The 23,618-nt window shown below is 46.0% G+C and overlaps 3 protein-coding genes across 4 annotated transcripts; 2 read left to right on the top strand and 1 right to left on the bottom strand.

Moving 5' to 3' along the window:
• Nucleotides 1-231: 231 nt before the first annotated feature.
• Nucleotides 232-2,854, top strand: rnf151 (ring finger protein 151). Its single transcript, XM_048234005.1, has 4 exons — nt 232-297; nt 1,355-1,500; nt 2,025-2,121; nt 2,348-2,854. Exons 1-4 carry the CDS (start codon nt 295-297, stop codon nt 2,852-2,854), a joined length of 753 nt encoding a protein of 250 aa, XP_048089962.1. The 5' UTR covers nt 232-294.
• A 605-nt stretch (nt 2,855-3,459) lies between these two features.
• tex2l (testis expressed 2, like) lies at nt 3,460-19,971 on the bottom strand. 2 transcript variants are annotated; one of them, XM_048232422.1, is made up of 13 exons: nt 19,415-19,971; nt 17,311-17,427; nt 14,810-16,169; nt 13,801-14,001; nt 13,146-13,503; nt 12,276-12,505; nt 11,411-11,548; nt 10,366-10,465; nt 8,597-8,726; nt 6,669-6,803; nt 5,468-5,680; nt 4,401-4,521; nt 3,460-4,124 (listed from the first exon to the last, which is right to left on the bottom strand). In XM_048232422.1, the coding sequence occupies exons 3-13, from the start codon at nt 16,130-16,132 to the stop codon at nt 3,957-3,959; spliced, it is 3,117 nt and encodes a 1,038-aa protein (XP_048088379.1). In that variant the 5' UTR covers nt 16,133-16,169; nt 17,311-17,427; nt 19,415-19,971; the 3' UTR covers nt 3,460-3,956. The 2 variants fall into 2 exon arrangements, with proteins under 2 accessions (XP_048088379.1, XP_048088380.1); XM_048232423.1 differs by lacking the exon at nt 19,415-19,971 and adding an exon at nt 18,847-18,988.
• A 1,535-nt stretch (nt 19,972-21,506) lies between these two features.
• On the top strand, nt 21,507-23,179 carry neurl2 (neuralized E3 ubiquitin protein ligase 2). Its single transcript, XM_048233590.1, has 2 exons — nt 21,507-22,487; nt 22,602-23,179. The coding sequence occupies exons 1-2, from the start codon at nt 21,737-21,739 to the stop codon at nt 22,715-22,717; spliced, it is 867 nt and encodes a 288-aa protein (XP_048089547.1). The 5' UTR covers nt 21,507-21,736; the 3' UTR covers nt 22,718-23,179.
• Nucleotides 23,180-23,618: the final 439 nt, after the last annotated feature.

The following is a 23,618-nucleotide window of genomic DNA, read 5'->3' as shown; positions in this document are numbered from 1 at the left end:
AGGCTCCCAGGTGGCTGCCATGAATATTATCTGGCACTGACTATAGCTTCCTAGTTGCCGGTGCTAGAAAGTAAAAGTGGCAGGTGGAAATGAGTGCCACATGTATGAAGTCAAATGATCTGGGTCCGGGTTGTTTTAACACCACATTGTTAGACCTCGTCTTGAATGGGGCTCTATGCAGCCTGAGGACATGTTCATGTGTGTGTGTGGGGTCGGAGCTGGTGAGAACAGGGCCTCTGCAGCGGTGATGGTACCAAGGTCCACGGAGAGCCACTAACTACACAAACATACAACATGGTGAGTGTTCAGGTTTGGTGATGAATGTACATTTGATTCATCGTTGGGTCAAGTTAGATTTGTGGGTGATGGATTTGGACTGTGTTCATAGGCTCTGGTTTCCCTCCCAATCATGTTTTTTTTTTTGTTTGTTTACCATGGATCAGACTAAGTTTAATGCAAAATGTATTGCACTGTAAATTGCACTGTAAAACTGAAGCATTGAGGAATGAACCTAAAATATGACTCTCCCCCACTAACCTTTTATATTTGATGGCATTCATAGTAATTTTCTCAGCAGTTGTAACTGTAATTTCAGTAATATCTCATTTGAATTATGCTTATTTAGTTGAGTGAGAGAAACTGAGCTTGGCCACAGTGGGTCAGCTGACCTTCTAGACGAGTTGAGGGAGAGTTGGTCATGTGCCTCTGCATTCAGGCTGACCTCTGCATTGTCCAATCTGACAAACACAGCAGCACTCATGCACACAAAATATACGGTAATGTGTGGAGGAGCTTAAGCAGTCCCCATATCTCACTTAACCCAAGTTGTTTTCATTAGATATATATTTTTTTCTCTTCATGTGTTTTTTGATTATCTGTTAAAGTAGTGTTAGTGTTTCAGTGTGACCTGTTTTAATTAGTCAAACTTCAAAGTTTCCACAGTGAACTGAGGCCAGGCCTAAACTATGTCCTATTTGGAAGCTGTTCTCTCAGATTTGAGTTTAATTACATATCGAATAGGAAATGAACTTACAGAGATGATGAGAGCGGTGCAGGACCAGATTCAGGTGAGGTTAATTAGAACGCAAGATGTCCTTCCTGCTGTATTGACTGTAAATGTCGTTTCACTTCCTTCACAAATCATTGCAGGAAGAGACATTTTTGAGACAGGAAGTACATTCCATAACTCAGTCATTTGTAGCAGTTTAGTCATCCATAAACGGTTTCCAACAGTGCGGGATATCAGTTTAGTCATCCATCAATGGCTTCCAACAGTGTGGGTTATATTTATTGATAACAAGGGACCTACATTACGCCTCCAAACATTTGACAAAATATGTTGTGATATGACCAGAGTGGAGGTTACGAAGTGGACCTGTTTGTGGAGACACCAGACTATGACCTGATCTGCATCATTTGCCGTGGAGTCCTGCGCTGCCCAGTCCGAGTGGCCTGCAATCACATCTTCTGCAAGCGGTGCATCCTTCAGTGGCTGAAGAGGTACATACAGTTTTGAGGGTTTTTTTCTTTCTTTCTTTTAAGTATCCCACCAAGACATCCCCTAGGATGTAGGGACCACCATTCTGACTATGAAAGCAACCTAAAGATCACTGCTGACTTAGAAATAGGGATTCCCACAGTGAAACTACATTATTGAATGTATGGTCAGGGTCCACCAGAAATGTCATCACATACCACTGGTTGAAAACTCCTGCTTCAGAGCTATTTTCTGAGTAAGATGTGTGACAGCCTATGTAAGATGAGTAAGATAAGTAGCTTGTGTAATAGCCCACTCAACACATGAAAGTTGCCAAGTAATGAATGTTAATACATGCGTCAGTGCCCAATGATGAGTGTTGACAGATGTGTCAGCGCCCAATGATGAGTGTTGACAGATGTGTCAGTGCCACATACTGAGTGTTGATAGATGGTGACACTGAATCATGGAAAAGTAGAAGATCCACTTTATTGTAAATGTGTCTAAGAATATGACTCATGTAAAGTACTCATTTTTTCTGGCACAGACAGGAAACATGCCCTTGCTGCAGGAAGCCAGTGACTCAGAACCTAATGTTTGTGATGTTCAGACTCAGCAAAGCCATCGGCCGCCTGCAGGTCAAGGTGAGGATCTTTTGAGTTTCTACAAAAAGAGGTGAAAACAAGAGAATTTATAAAAAGTTACAAATGATGGGATGTTCTTCATGTGTCACATGCTCTGTGTATTAGTCAAGGTAGATGTACTGTATGGATGGTGACCCAAGTGACATTAACACAATCATATTCTTGGTGGCATGAATGGCCAACTCATTCTCTCTTATTTTTTGTCTACGTTCACCCCTGGCATCAGTGTCGAAACACGCCGCAGGGCTGCACGGCCACCTTCCCCCTCTCCGAGGAGTACCTCCACAGCTCCACCTGCCCGTTCGAGTGGCTACTCTGTCCGCACCCGGGGTGCGGAGCTCGCGTCCTCCGCCGCGACGCCGACTCGCACACCGGCGCCTGCCCGAACTGGAGCCAGCTGTGCCCGATGGGCTGCGGCACGCAGCTGAGCCGCGCCACGCAGCCGCTGCACAACTGCTACCGCGAGCTGCAGCAGCGCTACGAGGCGCAGCGCAGCCGCCAGCGGGCCATCGCTGCCGCGCTCCGCCGCAAGATGGCGCGCATGCAGAGCACCATGGCGCACATGCGCCGGCAGGTGGGCCTCATCTGCGAGAGCCTGGAGGTGCTGGAGGAGCGCGAGGAGCCTGAGGACGAGGACGAGAGCCCCGGCGAGGGCACCAGCTCCACCAGCAGCAGCAACAGCGGCGGCGTCGCCGGCGGCAACAGCAACAACAGTAGCAGCAGCAGCTCCTAATGGCCACTGCAGATAAGGAGCCATTTGGGCTGCGCCGGCCGCTGGCCTCAGTACAAAAAAAGAGGAAGTAGTCACCACTCGCCGCAGAGCAATGTTCAATATGGCAACAAACCATTGTTGCGTGGCACAAGCCATCGGAAATAATGGCTTTTAAAGTGCAGCAGTGCTGCTGTTGCATTGCATCTGAAAGCTCGTAAGAAGGTTCAGCTAAGGGATTTCTGCGCAGGACCATTTTTGGGAGAGTTTCTTGCCGTTTGCCAGTAGCTGCTCAGTGTTTTTCAGATCCAGGTCTGACTGCGTGTTTAAGATCTTCCAAATACTTGCAGATGTTACAGTTCTGCTGGGTGGGCATTCTAATTGGCATCTACTCTGGTTAGGTGAGATATGATGAGGACACACCTAAGCAAAACCACAGGGTGGTATTTGAATAAGACAATCTTGTAAAGCATTCTTTTGAATTAAGGTAACTTTTTTTTCATGTGGTGTACAATTTATATAACAATAAATGTGCTTTCATAAGACGGATTGCTATAATTACCTTTGTGGAACATCTTGGCTAAAGTTCTGGAATCTTTCAAGATATTTTCACAAGCAGTGATGCAGTTTAAAATTTAATCATAAAAGTAACAACCAAGTTCTCATTTATCATGTCAATCATGTTTTGATCATGTTATACAGAAACACTTCCCAACCCAACAAACCGACAGCCCAACAGTACAAACATTCCTGTCTATTCACATAACAATTTGTGCAACACAATATACAAAGCATGAATGACAGCAATGGTTTCTGTGGCTTCTAATCTCCTCTTCTTCACACTCATTTTAAAACCCAGATGTGTATTGGGTACAGAGGAAAAAACTTGTCAGACAGCCACGGGCTTCTTTGTGTGATATTCGGTAAGCTACTGCTTTTCCTGCTTAAACAGTGGTCATTAACTAGGGCACGATGAGCCACACTGCAACAGGCTCTAAAGAGACAACACATTTGGGCACAGTACACTGGCAGCTACCACATGTCTGGCTGGGGTGAGGTTGCATTTCACTTGCAACATGTTAACACTGACAAGCACTGCATTTCCATGGGCGTCCATAGGGAGGCGCTACTCCCAATCCATTGAGGGCTCCGGGGGAATCCGCTCAATGGACTCCATGGAGGAGTTGTGTGGAGACGAGACAGCAGGGAGGTCCTGGGGACCGGCCGGGTGGTCCATGCCAGAGTGCATGAGAGGCAGGTAGAGGTCATCCATGTTTGGCAGCACAAACACTTTCTGGAAGAGACAGAGAGGTTCAGGCAAAGAGGGAGTGAAGTGTAAAGCAATCATGATGCAATCACACAAATGGAGGTAGAACATTCAAATCCTCTTATTTTATGTTCAACTGGAGTGAACTCTGACCTAAAAATATGTGAACACGAACCAGCGTTTTTTTTTATTTCATGATTTACTTTCTAACAGGATTTGGGCACGGATGGTGTTCTGCTTTCCAGGAAGGAGGAGAGTTTATTAAATGGATGGGGTGGGATGGGGCAGGGCGGGGGCAATAACCTGAAACTCGTCCTGCAGCTTCTTCTCGATCCACTCGGTCACGTGGCAGAAAGTCACCTCGCGTTCGCCCAGTTTGGGACGCACCCTCAGGTCCAGCCGAGGAGGGTCACAGAAGCTGTACCTGAGATGGACAGAGGCCAACACAACACATCAATAAGATAACGCTGCATTAAAATGGCTAACTTTTGTCTTGTTCTGTATGTGCCATATAAGGGAGTGGATGCCTACATTTCCCTTGGGATGAATAAAGTTTCTAGATTCTATTTACATCATAGACAAATCTGGCATTTCTGCAAACTAGACGTTAAAAGAGAATCTGCTGAATGAATAATGGATAATGTTGTGAATATTTTTTGATCTTGTAGTGTGCATCAGTTTCCAGCCCTTCTATTTCAAAGTGCATACAGTGTCCTTTGCATACTGAAATCCGTATTGTTTGTCTGTCCTTATATGCCACTGTCACTACACAAACACGCGCGCACACACACACACACACACACACACACACACACACACACACACACACACACACACACACACACAAACACGCGGCACACACACACACACACACACACACACACAATCACACACACACACACACACACACACACACACACACACACACACACACACACACACACACACACACACACACACACACACACACACACACACACACACACACACACACACAATCACACACACAATCACGCACACACACACACACACACACACACACACACACACACACACACACACACTAGGCTTGATGCAAAGCAGGGCTTTTTCTCTTTCTTTCATCTGCTTTAATTCATCCTGTTCATCCTCTTAATTGCAGCGTGGGGCATGCTAACTGAGGATGATCCGCCACTGAAGCGTGATTCTACACAGTTTTGGCCTGACATGGGAGACACCTCACACGCACTCCGCCACGGGGAAGCGCCACCTTTGCTCTCATTTGACCTGTTCTGCATGTGTCAACACTGTTCGCATGAATGCATGCACACATTTTTTTTTTTTTTTTTTAAACTTGTTACAGCTAACGGCTAGGGCTGACGGGCTCATACCAAATCCTGTCGGTGGGGGGAGGCGGGATGTTGACGGCCAGCGTCCCAGACAGCTCCTGGACCTCGACGGTGAGCAGCAGGGGCGTATTGGACACCTCCTCAATCTTCTTTTTGATGTACTCATTTTCCGTGGCCTTCTGGAAGTACTTAGACTTAGCGATTTTGTCGACAAATCTCAAAATCCTCCGGCCAGTCCTGCCACTGGCAGCCACACTGCAAACAAGAGAGGAGGAGGGGGAGGGGGGAGGATGAATCAGGCATCATTACTTCTTATCAGGCGTCCTCAAGTGACAGATCAGAGGCACAAGAGCAATTTAGAAACCGCACGAAATTACACCACACCCACCAACAAGGAAGGACATTAAAACGCAATTACTTTACAAACAGACAAGGGCACAGCAACTCAATTGCTACTGAGTTCAGCAATCACATTTGCATAACATAGTGACAGAACCTCAGGCCATCAAGTTCTGGTGTCCCCATTTTGGAGCTGTGCGACATCTAACGGGACATTATGGTAATAGGGCCCTAACTGCACTTTGCTGGAGGATTGCCTGTTGGAGGGGGGAGAGCTGGCACTGCATTTAGGATGGAGGATCAAAGCCAGAAGAGTTGGCCTCTGCTGCTGTCAAACCATTTTCCAATCATAGGAGCTACAGTGACAATTTATTGAGAACAAGCTGCACTGTTGGTGAGGGCACACAAACAGGGCTCTTCAGACAGGGCCGAACATCTTGTCGTGGTGCCTCATCTTTTGGCAGTTTGACCGAAGTATGACAGGCCTCAAGATACTATTTCAAATTGTGAGTTGACAATCAATTTCAGAGGGAAAAGCGAAGATAAGAAATGCTTTATTCATCCCGAAGGAAAAATATAAGCTGCATAGGTCCCATCAGCCTCTCATAGTTGAGGATGCCCTTCTCGTCTCCTCCCAATATGTCTAACTGGATTCCATCCCCTATGACAGAGCTGAAATGAATGCGTGAGGGTTTCCATCTCCCAATATGTCTAACTGATTCCATCCCCAGAGGGTTTAAGACTCTCAAATGGCCGGACTCCCCTTCTCACCCACTCCCAATATGTCTAACTGGATTCCATCCCCTATGCGTGAGGGTTTAAGACTCTCACCCGTCCGTGCTGGCCGGACTCCCCTTCTCACCCTCTCCTCATGTCCCAGGTTCCCCTGTGAGGGGACTCTTACCCGTCCGTGCTGGCCGGACTCCCCTTCTCACCCAGGTTCCACTGTGGCTCGGGAAGCGGAGCCTCCTCCTCATCAGTTGAGCCAGCGCTGGAGGACTCCTCGTCACTGTCAGCCAGAACACACAGCCTGGACTTGCTGTACCACACACACACACACACACACACACACACACACACACACACACACACACACACACACACACACACACACACACACACACACACACACACACACACACACACACACACACACACACACACAAAGGGCCATGTATGCATTGGAAACACAAAAGGCCAATATTAGTTGGTCCACATGGTCCACATTAATAGCACTTCATATGCAATAACATATCTAACTTTCTCTAGAAGCAGTTAAATCCTAATTTGATGGGCAACAAACAAATTCTTATGTCTAACAAAGTCTATCAATTTGATCACTAGGCAAAATCAGTTTAACTCCTTAGGTAACACCTTCAGCACAAACACTCCATGCTCCCATATGCAAACTAATTAGGGCCCATTGTCCTCAATACACTACATACGTAAATACATGTAATGTATCCTAGCAACATGTCTTACAAAACCACAACCCAGACACCGGGTGTTCTGCCTCAGGTAAAATAAATAAATTGATTTTCTAGAAAAACAGGACAGAAGAATGACAAAATTCCAAAGCACTAGCCCAAGTGGTTCATAGAAACAATAACTAATAATTATACCTGTAACCCACATGTCAAATGAGCTGTAGCTGAAACGGACAATTTACATTCCATTCCATGAAGGCCAAATGAACCGTATCGTGACACTTTGAGTTCTTTGAGTCAGTCAATTAACTCAAAGCAGATTTACTGTGTCACATCCACCTACAAACAGCCAAGTCTGTCCGTTCCTGTAAAGGTTTACTAGTCTGTCTGTCTGCCTCTCCACCTTCTCCATGTTTGTGTACGTACTGTCCACTAGCCTACTGTTTTACTGCTACACTGTTTACATGCTATATTAGCACATATGCACAACCCCTTCCTCCCTCCCACAGACCGGATTGTGGCCGTACTTAATACCTAATACTTTTTATTTAATACTTGACCAATGGCTGTTACTCTATTACTTCAACCTATTCTTGCACTGATATAGTTTTTATATTACTTGTCTACATTATTCTCTTATATGTCCATATTTATTTTAATGCTGGTCTCTATACTTTATTCTTGCACTGTTGCACTGTTGGACTTACTTATTTGCACCATCACCATGACACTCACTCTCATAGAGCACTTTACCATGCATAAGGAACTACAGGCTCAGTCCCTGCCCATTCACTGCAAGCGCCTCATGCTTGATCATCCTTAAGCACACTATGTGGATATTTGATTTAGTTTTTTTAGTATATTTAGTATTTAGTATTTTTTATCTTCTACTGTCTCGATTGTGCAGTGGAGTTTTTTTTATATTTATATACTTATATTACTTTTTCTGCTGTAAGTGCATGTTGTGTGTGATGTCTGTATGCTATTGAGACCTTGAATTTCCCCTTGGGGATGAATAAAGTATCTATCTATGTATCATCTGGCTTGCTCAAGGACGATTCAATGCACAACCAGCAGGAGGCAGACTTGTGCGATGAGTCCCAGTCAGATAACTGCTCCACCTCCCGAGGCCCAGTCCTGCCTTCACCGCCTGTTTTTCTGCTGTAAGTGCATGTTGTGTGTGATGTCTGTATGCTACTGAGACCTTGAATTTCCCCTTGGGGATCAATAAAGTATCTATCTATGTATCATCTGGCTTGCTCAAGGACGATTCAATGCACAACCAGCAGGAGGCAGACTTGTGCGATGAGTCCCAGTCAGATAACTGCTCCACCTCCCAAGGCCCAGTCCTGCCTTCGCCGCCCCTGATGGATCCCCAGAGGACCATGCTCTCTGGCTCCCTCACCCTGCTCGTGCTGTCTCCACCACGCGGTCGGGCTCCAGGCTGTCCTTGCCCAGCTTGGACAGGTTGATCTTGGTCTCCAGGGTCATCTGCAGAGTCCCTGTGTATTCCATGTCCAGCTCCAGCCATAAACCTGAGGAACAAAGAAGACATGGATATATTTCCACATGAGAAAGTAAAGATACACTATACTATAGACACAGACACACACACACAACCACACTGTACACACACACACACACACACACACACACACACACACACACACACATACACACACACACACACACACACACACACACACACACACATCTAACAAATGCCTCAGTAACACAGCAACACAGGGCTCAGCAGGATTATTCATTCCTATAGAATGTCCTATCGCTTTTCATAAAACCAATATCTGCCCTGACACTGCGGCCGGATTGGTTGGGAAATCTCTTGGGATCCTAATGTATTTTAAATGGATTTATCCTATGACAAGGGATTCACAGTGGCTCTGTTGTGCCTGCGCACTCGCTCCAGACCTTTGAACCTTCTGTCCATCCCATTGTTCCCGCCTGTGTCACATGGACTTCACTCAATGAAATTGCTCTCACATATTACATGCATTCCAGGATTTGTTTGCTGTCGAGAAAAGGCCTCAAGCGACACACAGCATCCTGCTTGAGCATGTTGAGGCGTACGGTCACAAATAAGAGAATAGAATGTTCGCGAACCGAGAGTTCCGCATTATGATGTGACAATTACTGCTTGAGCATTTTTTAATAATGAACAAAGTCTCGTGGAGTGTTTTATGGATGTCTGTAAGAAAAAGTGAACTGACGAAGTGAACCAATTAGCCCAAGACAATGACAGCAGGGCTACTAATCTGAGTGATATTTCAGGGGGATTACGACGAGCGTTTGAGGATTTGGGCATCCTCAATTACGGTAAATTACAGCAGATTATAATTCCCTCAACGTCTGATAACCAGTGTGGCAAATCTGCAAATGGGATGAGGTCTGATTAGGGAGTGTGTATGTAGCTGTGTGTGTACGCATGTGTATGGATGTGCGTCAGAGACTACACGAGTGGATGTGTGCATCTGGACTGTCAGTGAACTCAGAAAATCAGACGTCTGCAGTCACCGCCACTCATACCCAGAATCTGGCCTAAGCTCTTAGGCTGCCCGTCTAAACAGCGGTCACCAATGTGTCCAGTGATCAGACGCAACCCTCCCTTTCTCTCTGTGTCCCACTTTTCTTTCTGTCTCTCTCTCTTTCTCTCTATCTCTCTCTCTTTCTCGCTTATTTTCTTACAAACACACACACACACACACATGCACACTAGCAAACATGCCCTCATATAAATGGTGAACAGAAGCATTGATCCATACATAAAATGGAGATAAAAGTCACATTTTAACAAACACGCACACACACGCATGCACGCACAAACACGCACACACACACACACACACACACACTCACAAACACAAATACACACGCACACGCACAAGAGTGACTGCCACAGCTGCATTATGCGTGCTGAGATTACAGTGGGATAATATCTGATCCCATGGCTGCCCGGGGGCATTCACATCAGCAAACATAAGCAGCAGCCGGGCCATCACTCCTCTGAGATGGAAGATCTAATCGGATCTTTCGAAAAGACCTGCGCACAACAACACTGAATAACACACCACGCAGCAGTGCATCGCGCGGGATAACGCACGGCGCACAACGCAGCTCACGGCACGGCGTGGAGTGGAGCGACTCATCCAGACTTACCTCGGCTGTTGAAGCGGGGCTCGTACGTGTTGATAATCTGAGGCATGCAGGAGCCCATGTCCAGCTCAGTAAGAGTCAGCTCATTCATGAAGTAAGGCAACTGGGCATACACACACATGCACACAAATACACAGACACAGACACAGACACACACACAGACACACACACACACACACACACATGCACACAAATACACAGACACAGACACAGACACAGACACACACACACACACACACACACACACACACAAATACACAGACACAGACACAGACTCACACACACACACACACACACACACACACACACACACACACACACACACACACACACACACACACACACACAAAAGAAACTACCATTAAAAATTCACATTCACATCAATCATTCACATCATTATTAAAAATTCATACATTATTTGCATCTGGAACAAATACTGTTGGATTTATGTTGGTAGCTTTTAGGTATAGGAAGTTACTGAAATAAATGCATTACATCAGGATAGTCAATCCGCCAAACAGAAAATTGCAATTTCAGTTTGGATCATTATAAATGATTATGTAAAAAGCAGCCGTTGCATAAGATGCTGTATTTGTAAAAACTGCCCATAATCTGCCAAGGGTCAATTCAAGAGACAATTCAAGACATTTTGTATTACTGGCAATAATAGACCTCTGAAGTTCGCCTACAAAAAACCTGCCATCTTTGAGATCCGGTATCTTGCGACTTGGGATTTTTAATTATCGTTTAACTCTCGCGGGGACGAAGAAGTCTGAAGTGCATAATTTTTTTTCCTCTGCCTTCTAGTGGATACTGTGATCTTCAGTACGCTAAGACGGCACATTTAAATATTTGCTACCCCAGAGCTAACTTGCAATGCAACTTGCCATAAGTAGTTGCTTTTCAAGCAGATTTCCTTATATGGGCAAAGATGTCAGCTTTGGTTCCTTTTTGTAGGCAAACTTCTGAGGTCTATAATACCAATGGCCATGTGAGGTTTCTAATGTGACTTTACCCACAATGCACCACGCTGCTGCCGCTCACTCACCCTTATTTTACTCAGCTTCTTCTGAATCTTGCGTGAGACCATGTCAGTCCAGTACTTTTCCCGCAGGAAGTCCCAAAAGATCCGGCCAATCAGGGCATTGATCCAGGCAGGAGGGATATCCATGTGACAGCACGCGTCCTGTTTAGGGAGAAGCAGCAGTATGGGGGTGAGATGGCTCCTGTCCACTTCTATCTGACCTGGGATCAGACACACGCGCAAGCTCTGGTTATGCAGTCACAGGACTTTTTTTTAATGGGTTCTGCTCCATCCCTTGTGGTCCTGTGGGCTTCAGATTATGGCAAAGGGACGCTGGGCAGCGCATAAAGCAGCAGCTGCTCAAACGAGCTTCATTAACTCCGTAACTGGCCCGCTTGGCAGCACTGCATGTTCCTGAACGTCAGAATGAGACGACCTGCCACCCTCGCAGTAAGCCAATTTCCCTTTTATAATTCATTACCTTTTTTTTTTTGCTGGTTCAACTCATACAGAACAGTCTGCGGTTCAAAGACTGTCATTTCACAAAGAACCTCTTGCACTGGGCAGTCTGAATAAAATAATACCATTTATTTAACATTTTACATATTTATATTTATGAAACTACCAAATCAAAAACACCATTATACAGTTGTCAAAAGCTGAAACCATTATACAGTGCAATTACATGCAATTACACTTGTCTTAATAAAACAATGTGCTCCTAGTGTGTATGTGTGTGTGTGTGTGTGTGTGTGTGTGTGGGGGGGGGTTAAATGCAGAGGAGGACTAATTTCCTTCAGGACAACTTAACTTAACTTAACTTAAAATACCCCCATATATGCCTGTGCACATACTGTACTCCCCAGGTTAGCCCATCCCCATGCAGTACCTTCTCTGTGGGGCTGGCCTGGGTGCTGCTGGGCCCGGGGCTGGCTGCAGGGCTGGGGCCCTGGGACCTGAGGAGCGTGCCCATGTAGGAGGTGTAGTCCTGCAGCAGGATGTTGCCGCGCACCCTGCTGGCCAGCAGCACGGAGGCCAGGTCCTCGGTGCTCCCCCGGCTGGACACGCGGCTCGACTGCACCGGGCTGCCGGGGCTCTCCATGTGAGGCACGGACACGTCTGCAGGAACACACACACACACACACACACACACACACACACACACACACACACACACGACACACACACACCACGCACGCACACACACACACACACACACGCACGCGCGCATGTCCATATGTGCTCACGCACATACAGACACACACACATATTATGCGCACACACACACACACACACACACACACACACACACACACACACACCAGACCCCAGGGCATCAGGAAAGAGTTGGGCTACTAATGACAGCAATATGATGTATAAAGACAGAGACCTGACAGAAGTGTCAAGTCAATGTGATATTTCTGGAGATGATTCTGGATGTGACATTTTTGAAAGCGGCACTGACTGGGCAAAGCTATTTGTCAAGTAATACTGACATTTATTTATCACAAGGAGCCTGTCACACAAAAACATTAAAGTATGCATAGAGCTACCTGTCACCAAGCTCTATATTTTGCAATAACCTTTTTCCAGCAAGCTCAACTGGCCTTTTCTTGAGCAAGCGACAGATGACAATAAAATAAAAATACAAAGTTTACAACTCTGTTCTGACCAGAGGGCTATTCATATTCTGAGGTGCAGATGTGGGACCTGATTGGCCAACTGCTATGGGCTATTTAATGACTAGTGAAGGCCGTACCGGATCTGGAGCCGCATCTGCTCAGCCTGTCCTGATGGTCAGCCCTGGAGGCCGCCGCCTGGAGCTGATGGAACCACTCCTCCTTCTCGCGTCCCGTCCGGCCGAATAGGCACAGCGTGACCGCGTGATGGCCGGGTCTGGGTTTGGCTGCCGCTGTGAGCGTGACAGGCCGGTCCTGTCTGTGGTGCTGATGCTGCTGTTGTTCCCCCCCTCCTCCGCCCACACCTCCACCTCCTGCCTGGGCCTCGTCCCTCAGCTCCTCCGTCACAGGCTGCTCGCCCTCGGCCAGCGTGATGCAGATGGGGTACTTTGGATTCCACACCCGCTTGCGTGCCAGAGCGGCCGGAAGCAGGAACACCTGTGACACACACACACACACACACACACACACATAACCCCCACCCCAAACAAGCAAGCAGCCATCATTAACACGGCACACACAGCAGACAGAAACGCACAATGCTTTCATCTCAGAAAAGAGCTCTCATCAGTTCATTCACAGATGTTTGGAATGGGTTGAAAGAAATAAAGAAAATAGAGAAAATAAAATGATGATCCCTCAATGTGGATAACTCTCTTTAATGTTCATATTCCTCTGCTTTGATGTATATGTATGTAATGCATATTTCTTTCAACATAAGATCTAAAGACAGACCTTGCTGCCAGCTAGCTGGACCTTGCGTGAGCGGACAAAAGTGGACTCCTGGGGCTGCTCGTCAAAGGTGGCCCGACGCTTGATGCTCTGGCGGGGGTAGTCCAACCTCAGGCCCTGGCCCTCCAGCGACACGTAGACGGAGTGTGTGAGGGACGGGTGGTAGTAGTCCGGGTCGTAGGTGTACATCTCGTTCATCCAGCCCTGAGAGGCAACCCAGATGCATCATGGGAGTCATGAGTTTAGATCGACTCGGCGCTACCAGACTGGCCCTGTCGTTCACCCAGTCCTAAAGGGCAGAGACTAGAGGGGCCTTGGATTCAGTCATCCCAGCAAATAATCGAGCTAGCGCCGTCGCTCATGCAGCTGTGAAATGCATGACCACGGCAAGGTCAGTGATTCAGACAGCACAACTAACAAGCTCGGTAGCCACTGATTAAACGTGGGCGTGCTGCGGCTGTTCTCAAATCAGCCTTGCCTCGCTGTGATCTGGGCTCATAAAGCAGCTCTTCAGTTCTCAGTCCGACTCTGAATGGACTTTGTCATGAGAAGGGACTCTTGAGCCTTTACATGAGAAAGGAACAATAGGTTTTAAAGGAGACGGTGTACTGAATCAACAGTCTGTAGGAGTCTGCAGAGCCACATAAGGTTTTGTCTGACTGAGCGAACAGCACAAGGGACACAATAATGGTGGCCTTGGAGTATCTGTTAAAAAGCGCAGACAGTAATTGCAGCTTGTCCAGTTGGAGCTGCAAAAAAACATTAGATTCCCCCAGAAAAACAGCAGAAAGAAGAAGATGGGCTTTATTCTAACCAATGTCCTGTGCAATGATCTTTCTACAATATTGTGCAACTTAAAAACATTTGAGAGTGACGTGTAAAAAAATAAGTTGTCATATATATACTCTCTCTGCAAGCTAGACAGAATAGTATAAAATGTAAGACGAATTGCTTACATTAATGTTTTATTGGCAGTTTAAACTTGATGACCACCTACACCGACCAGACTCACCTTTAAGCAGGGTGGATCACCTTGAAGGTCAGTTGGATGACTGTAGTCGATTTGGTTTGCACTGCGTGTGTAAGGTGGAATGGTCTGTCTAGTCATGCCCAGGCGGATGAGCACAAGTCCGAGCATAAAGCCAAAGATCAGGCCGAGGCAGAGACCTGACATGTATGTGGTCAAAGGCAGGATGAAGTAGCAGTAAAACAGGGCAGCCAGGAAGTAGAGCCCTGTGGCTGGCACCGTAGTGGTCTGGTGGCTCCCTGGCACCCCCATGACCTGCATGATCCCACCAGCATGGGGGCAAAGCTCCAGAGAGGGGCTGAGGTCCTTCAGTCGCCCAGGGTGCCCATGGGAGCAGCAGGACCTCTTCCTCTTAGCGTGCTTGACAGGCCAGTTGCAGATAGGCAGGTTGAAGTCCCCCTCTGACTGCTTGGAGCTCCTAGCCTGGGAGTCCGTTGTGGTCAAATCCCCAGTGGATCTGCCGATGACTGCGTAGAAGCCTTTATGGCTAGGGGAGTCCAAGGAACTGGTCGTCCGGTGGTGCTTGGGGCTGCCGGACAAGCTGCTGTCATCGCCCATGATCTTGCTGAACATGCTGAGTGGTTCCTGCATGGCCTCATGGAGCTTTCTCCGGGTGTCCTCCAGCTCGGTCTTGAAGAAGCCCGATTTGGGCTCTCCAGTGGGGGAGAGGTTGACCGGGGAGGGCGGCGCAGTGCGGGAGTCTTTGGACTGGGTCAGCTGCCGGAGCAGGTGCAGGTTGAGCCGCGAGTCGGACCGGGACTGGGAGACCTCCGGCTCGCTGCGGGAGATCTCGGTGGAGATGGACTTGACCAGGCTGAGGAAGGGCCGCGGCTTGAGGGACGACGTCGACGACGAGGTCTCCTTGAGCTCAAGCTCGGTGGACAGTGACTTGACCAGGTTGGCCAGGGGCCTGTGCGTGGGTGAGGCATGTCCAGGTGAGAGGAAGCTGGGCAGGGAGGAGGAGATGTCCGCCAGGGAGCCCGGTGAGGAGGGCGAGAGCGGCACGTGGAACGCCGGCGAGCGCAGTCCCCAGTCGTCCTCGTCGGGACAGGACCGCTGCTTGGGCAGAGGGCCACTGGTTCCGTCCTGGTCTCGCTCCAGGCTAAAGATCAGCTCGTTGTCATCCAGGCTGTCCCACTCGCCCTCAGTGCCAGTCAGCTGGATCAGAATCCCCCTTTTCGCCGCACCCTGAGCCCCTGGAGGAGGAGGAGGAGGAGGAGGAGGTGGAGGAGGAGGTGGGCAGAGCCTTGGAATCTGGTGCCCCAGTGGATTTTTGAGTCCTCTGTCATTTCCTACGGTCTCCGCCATATCTTATCTTCACATAGCAGAAGGCACTCTAGACTCTCTACGGTTAAATTCAAGGAGATAGAAAACACACTGAGTTACATCACCCTGAGAGACATCAAGAAAGCGTTGACGTGAAAGAAAGACATTTATTAGTGCTACTGTAATCTTTCTCCATTAGGGACCTCTGCGGGGCGATTGTGCGGGGTGAGCGCTGATTGCTATGTGGTAATTACTTAAGCCTTAATATTTACTGAGCACTCTCATGTGTGAACAAAAGATTTCTGCCCCTGCTGTCAGACGTGATAAGTGTGGGCGCACCATGCTCAAAAATAGAGCAGGGGAATGTTCTTCTTAAATGATCGCAAAAGTAGGGCAGAGCTCTGACTTAATTTCAATAGCTTGCTGCCAGAATATAAGCTCAAAAGATAGATTTGTTGCTAAGGACAAGAGATACCTACCATACCTCCCATAAGTAACAGTGTGTATGTGTGGGCCACTGAGCTTGCTTTACATGCAACATGCTCTGCCAAAATATCTAGAATTCATCCTCAGCGGAGGTTTTTTGCTTTGGAATGACATTTTTGATCATCGTGACACCCAGAGTTCTTTCATAAGCTTCACACACACTGCACTGCCATCTCTCACCCTTGAGACTCACAGCCACAGGGCTTCTCTTTCACAGTGATCCTTCACAAGGACAGATTCTGCTTTTAAATTCATGCTGGAGTTACTGATACCTATTGATCCATTGTTGCACAGCATAGATAGACAAGGTTACATAATAAGCAGAATGAGGCAACGCTCTTGTCATTAATATTTACAGGTCTATGTTTTCATAAGCCTGTGATGCCTGACAGAACATCTGAAACTTTAACAGAAAGTATATTATTCTAAGAGGGTTTCTGAGTCACAAGCACAGCTGCCTTGTGGCACAATGTTTGGGAAATCGATGAACATCTCTATAGCACCTCTAGATTCTCGCTTAGAGAGGAGAGCATCCCCACCTTTTTCTGGGTCAAAGACTGTATTTCAAAGTGAGTTAAGGACCACACACTGGCATTACGTAACAGCCTGACACAAATTTGACCAATTCAACAGCAGCTGGTGGATCCTCTCTAATCCTTCCTCTCCCTCCAAAATGGTCTGGCGAGATATTAAGAATGGCAGACAGCATTAGACCCAACTCTACAGATACTCACAAACATGCTCAGGCTGCCATCACATGTGGAGCTTGTTGGTGCCAAAAGTGGAGATGAACAACAGCTGTCCAAACACGGCGGCAGCTGACCTGTGATGTCTCTGGGATGTAGACAGACCTGGGATAGGACAACAGTCAGAGCATAAACCCTCCTTTTTCTTGAAAATAATCTCCTTTGCAGTATGTAATGGCAGACACTGTGACAAAATTATTTTGCTGGTGTGTTTCTAAGCAGGCCACACAACAACTTGTCCAACATTGGTGTGTTTGGTGTCAATATTTTGAGGCCTAGTGTATCTTATCTGGGTACTGAAGGCATTGAATGACTATTTTGGAACTATTTTCGAAGTTTTCACCCTCTCTACAGAAATGATGCACAACAATTCAGGAGAGTAAACTTGCCAGCATCTTAGAGCATAAATGGTATGATTCACTAGGCAACAGCAGGGAGAAGACATTATGAATATGCCTTGAACAAAGTTGTCATGCTCTATAACAGGGGTGGGCAACAAGGGCCACATCAAGGGCCACATTGGGTCGCACAACAAACCCCCCCGCGACACGACGATAAAAAAAAAGACATTTTTTATAACCTATAATTTAGTATGAAAATTATTTGTTTTAAAATATTCATTGCTTAAAAATACTTCTAATTTTATGCTGTTTAACAAATGTATAAATTGTGCACTGTCGCTTTAAGACAGTCGCTTTAATTCACGTTTATTTCTCAATGATCTTCTGCCTGCTCCGCTATACCTACGGCTGGGCCCTCTCACAGTTTTTAAATGGTCAGTAGTGGGAACTACTGTTGCCTTCATGATTTCCTTTTAAAACTTTCTTATAAGAAGGAAATATCAATTATCAACAATCACAAGCCAGCTGGAACCTGCGGCTCTAGTTCTCTCTCTCTCTAAACTAAGAGTTAACTTAGTTTAACATGATGTTATCTCTATTTAACATGATGTTTTGACATTGACATTGTAAACGTTATCTAAGGAGAGTGAAAAGCAGTTTGCAGTAAAGCTAACCAACGTCGTCTCTATCGCAGGAAAAAAATAGCGAGCAGCCTGATAACTAAATGAAATGCTCGGCGGGCCGGATGAAAGTGCTTGGCGGGCCGGATCCCCTTGCCCACCCCTGCTCTATAATGATATAGAGGTAATAAAAAGAAATTCTTGGTATCAAAGGTTACAATCTGACATTTCATACTGCCATGGCAAGCAATGTCCATTTCAGAAAACTATAAAAACGAATGCAAGTGTAATTGTCACAGGGATTCTAAAAAGGAAATGATGTATAGTTATAAAAGGAAACATTTGTGAGAAAACACAAAACAAAACAGAATACAAGAGATATCCCCAGGCTCTAGAAACCTCATTGGTATAATGTGAAAGGTTGCATTTTATGTCACTTTTAGTAAGCGCTTACTTACTGACTATTTCAGTGCCCAGAGTGCTAGAGTACTGTAGCCTATTTTCCCAATAACTCACTGTTTCTTAAGTGCCAGAATGACAGAAATGGCACAAGCTGAGCATACCTCCTGTACTACTGAATAATTAGCAGCATGTGAATGCCCCCTGCTCTCTGTGCAGTGTACCCTCGGGGCATAAGCAAGCAGATGTTTCTGCCTGCACATGTGTTCTGCTGGCATTATTCCTCTTGTGAAGTGATGGGCTCTCTCGATCCTTCAGTGTGCTGGGCTTAGAGAGAGGGGCCTTGCAAACAGGCAGCCCGCGCCAGTCATGCAGATTAACTATTCTGCATCTTGTGGACTGACGGGGCTTTTAGGACAGTTAGAGCCGAGGCTGACAAAATATTAAGGTGGATAATCTTCTGATATATGAAATCTCTTCAAGCAGACTTGTATTGTCAGCCGCGCTAACGCTGATATTTATGTCATCAGAGGAGCGCGCGCACGCCCCCACACACGTGCTATTTACATATGCATACTTTCAGTAATATGGATGTAGGCTAATATGGCTATCATGATGTGTTGCACACATCTAAATCATGGCAACATTTTCACTGTCCTGGAACTATCTAATATAGGAATAATAAGGAATTATTAAAAGGCGACAATGTTTTCAAAATACAGAGCCACTCACCAAGTAATATTCAGCAGGGAGCAGGGACTGACACGACTTCTCGGGAATCAAAAACGGTGCGATGATTTGATTTCCCCCCCTGGTCCAGAAAGTTTCTGCGTGACTACTGTCAAAAACGGTGAGAAAAAAACGAATGGGATGTACAGTATCCCGGCAGCATCTATTGTGGTTTTCTGTCAACCAAAACATTTGTTCGTGTAGAGTCTAGGTGACATTTTGCTACATCCTTATATTCTGAGTTCAGAAAGCTAACGGCACTGCAACACGCACATTCCATTCGGTGCCTTCGCACATGTTCTTTGAAGTACTAGTAATCGCTGGCTTTGCTGTCATCTGCAAGGAAGCGCACACGCTATGCACGATAGAGTACCCCTGGGTGCTGTACAGCTGTGCACATGTCACCGGAACCAAGCTTGACTCTTTCACGACGCGTAAAACGGATGAAATGAAATTCGCTGACTTTGAACAGTTTGGAGGTGGGAACGAATGACATCGGGATATGGTTATAATATTGCCATGGAGATGCGCACCCGAAAATAGTTCGACACCTCCCTCTTGCTGCCTTCATCCAGATGTGATTTAGCGAACATCAGCGCACCAATCTGATTATGGAGAGGATGGCTGCGGTCCACTTTAATCCAGATTAAACATCCTAGCCCCAACCTCTCTCTCTCTCTCTCTCTCTCTCTCTCTCACACACACACACACATTCAAGGATGACTGACTGAGACTGACCTTTTGCCTCTCCATACAATTGTTTGATGTGTTAAATATGTTAATCAATGCAATAGCTCAGATATAAAACCTATTCCTCATTGGCCATATTGATTTCCAGATTATTCTTCCAGAAATTATTCTGCAGTTTCATATAACCTTCATCTTGAGATGTGGAAATTTTGCCCATGTTATGTGGATGCAAAAATAGTATTTAGATGCATTACATCATTGCCCTTATACCCATACATGCATTTAAAACTCCTGGCTCCATTATATTTATTTTTCCTCTCCCACATGTAGTGGTGTGTCCAATTCAACCTCCAGCCAGCCCATCCTCATCAGCATTTTTTGCTTAAGCTTGTACTGTACACTTAGCCTCTTGCAGGAGTCAGCACTTCAGTTCAGGGCATGCCTGGTACAGTGAAAGCAGGATGGCCTAGAGGAAGACTGTCTCCAGGTCCATGGGGGAAATTAACTTTATTTTGAACGACAGCATGCATTCGATGCATTATTCATTTGTCAGCGGCCCTAAACTGGTCCCTTGTTAGCTGACAAGAGGAGTTCAAATAGACCATGTTGTTACTGTGGTCTGAAAGGCAGTGGCAGACACTCACAACAAAGCTCTGTGCCGAGATCAGCTGAGGAATTTAACGAATCATACAGCCTCTAAAGCACAAAATGATCCTTACAGGAGTGACGATGAAACTGTCTTACAGTTTTCCACAATTGCTAAAACACATTTTTGAAATCTGCCACCCTTTTCTCAAAACTGTGAACACAAATCCCAAAATACATTCCCAAAACCTTTGCCTCATAACAGATGGTCTTCAGATCATCTCACAAAGCAGTCAAAATTAAACACTACTGAGCCGTCATTAGACACTACATCAAAAAATGGAAAACAGTGTTCAGGGCAACTCATATAGCTCCAGAGAAATGTTCATTGTTTGCAATACAGTAAATGCATTTTGTATCTAAAAAACAAAGCAAAACAAAACAAAGCAAAATGATTTCATAACTCAGCAAATTAACTGTCTTAATTGAAGGAGCATCTGAGAATATTATAGTAATGCTATATTATTGCAATAACACTATTGTTCAAAACCTAAACTGTCAGAGCAGAGTGACCACGCACACCAAACGCCACAACAATTTCTTAGTGAGGCATCCAGTAAAATCACTGTTTTGCAAGCATGCTGCCAAAATTAGTGGACAGTGGACTCATAGATCCTGAGGGAGGGCCCAACTTTTCTAGAGGCCAAAGCTCCTCCCATTAATCTCTATCTCCCCTTTGCATACCTTGGCATCTTTTTAAAGCAGCCACTGACACCAACTCCTGCATATAAATAGACACATGTGTCACTAGAAACTTCTCTCTGCCTGGCGTTAGAGAGTAAGAGACTGGGACTGCTTAGCTTTCTGTCACACTTTCTAACTGGACTTGTAAATACAGAGGCCAACTTCATATGCTACAGTGTATTGTTTTCTACTTTTTGTTCATTTGGAATGTGGTATTGTTCAATTAGGCATTAGGCATGCTAACCAGTATAGCTAAGTAGACTTAGCAAAGCTTTTCTTCACATCCAGGGAACAGTTCCTTCAGACATGGCGGGTGTTTTGGATAAGTTTATGGAGTTCCACCCCGTCCATGGCACAAATGTACAATTGGATCCCTCTGGGACGAGGGCAACTCGTGTTGAAAGTTTTGCTAACGGGCTGTGCTTCAGCAAAAATCCCTTGAATCCAGGGGAAATATTCCTGGTGGAGATTGAGGACAAGGAACTGGGCTGGTGCGGCCATCTTCGGATTGGACTTACAGCACATGACCCTCGAAACCTGGAGACGGTACCAGAGTACTCTCTTCCTGATCTGATGGACCTGGGAAAAAGCTGGGTGTTTGCCATCACTAGGAACCACAATAGGGTTGTTGAGGAGCAGCCACCGGCGGAGCCTGCAGGTGACCACCTAGCAGGGGGCCACAGGCTGGGGAGGGGCGAACCCGAGCAGGAAGAAGAACTCAGCAGACCCAAGGTGTTTTTCACCAGCCCCCACTTGTGCATCGAGAAGATGTACATCCCCATGGATAAACTCGTCGGCCGCAGTCGCCCCGGCAGGTACAGCCACATCCTGGACGACCTGTACAAGCTGAATGCACTACCTCCCACAGCTCGCCGCAGCCGCATTGGTGTAGTCTACGTCCCCAGAGAGCCAGGTTTCGCTGACATGCACATAGTCATCAATGGTGAGGACATGGGGGCCTCGGCCAAGAGGATACCCACAAGTCAGCCTCTTTATGCAGTTGTGGATGTGTTTGCTGCTACCAAGTGTGTCCGCATTGTACAGGTGGAATATGGCTGTAAGTAAAACCTTTTGTTTTATAATCTGAAATATTTGATTATACTGTTCAGCTGTTCTCTAAATATGTCCCTGTTTGTTTTGTCCCCTCATCCACAACCCTGCCCCTATGCAGTTGCATCATTGCAAACACTCTGTCGGCAGGCCATTCAGAAAAATATTGTTCACAGAATGGCGTTGGACTGGCTGGAGCTTCCTGAGATACTGAAGAATTTCTGCAAGTACGAGTGATGGACAATCCTATTGCTGCAGCATCATTAAGAACTTTTTTGTAACTTTAAACTGTATAACAATATATTGCGAATTATGAGATATTGCACACTGTGTACAGCCTTTTATAAAATATATTCCACTCCACATCTTTTTACAGTGTGTTACAAGTGTTCCCTGACAAAGCTTTACCATTGCCTTTGAGATTGTCTCATTTGATCAAACTCCACAGTTGAATGTTTATATCAGTTTCAATGGGAAGTTGCATGCTTTCTAATTGTGCATTGACCATACAGTAGTTCCATCAGTTCAGATAATCTGACAGACCATGACACATCGTATCTCAATTATCATGCTGCAGTTTGAGTAAAAAAATGATGAGGTACTCACTGAAAGAATATTGTGTTTGTACATGGAATGTTACAAAGTAACACAAGGATCCATTTTATATAAACAAATAAAAAATAATATCAATCAGCTGTATAACTGACATCTTTTCCTGTTTGCCATCAGAGCACTGATAATTTCTTGTCAACCTGAAAATGATAATAAATTTTAGATTTGTGTGCATGAGTGCATGCATACCTGTGTGTGTGTGTGTGTGTGCGTGTTCTAATGCATATAGGCTAGGCCTAATACACATTGCAAGACATCCCCATTACCACATCACCATGTGCATGATAGAGTAGCATTATTATACTGTATGTTCTTGCATGAAGAAGCTGTCCATTCTGCTGTCAGAATGTGAACGACTCAGGGTATTTACATTCTAGATTTAAACAGTGTAATCAAGAGAGGCGAGAGATTCAGGAAGCAGGGGGGGAGTTTTTACATCTGAGACAGATGGTTTTGCACCAAGCAGGCTGCAACTGAAGAAAGAAAAACACTTGATGGCAGGGAAATTTGATAGGAAACAATACAC

Source organism: Alosa alosa, chromosome 22 (genome assembly GCF_017589495.1).
Source record: "Alosa alosa isolate M-15738 ecotype Scorff River chromosome 22, AALO_Geno_1.1, whole genome shotgun sequence".
In the NCBI taxonomy this organism is placed as follows: domain Eukaryota; kingdom Metazoa; phylum Chordata; class Actinopteri; order Clupeiformes; family Clupeidae; genus Alosa; species Alosa alosa.
This window is presented reverse-complemented; position numbering and strand designations above follow the sequence as displayed.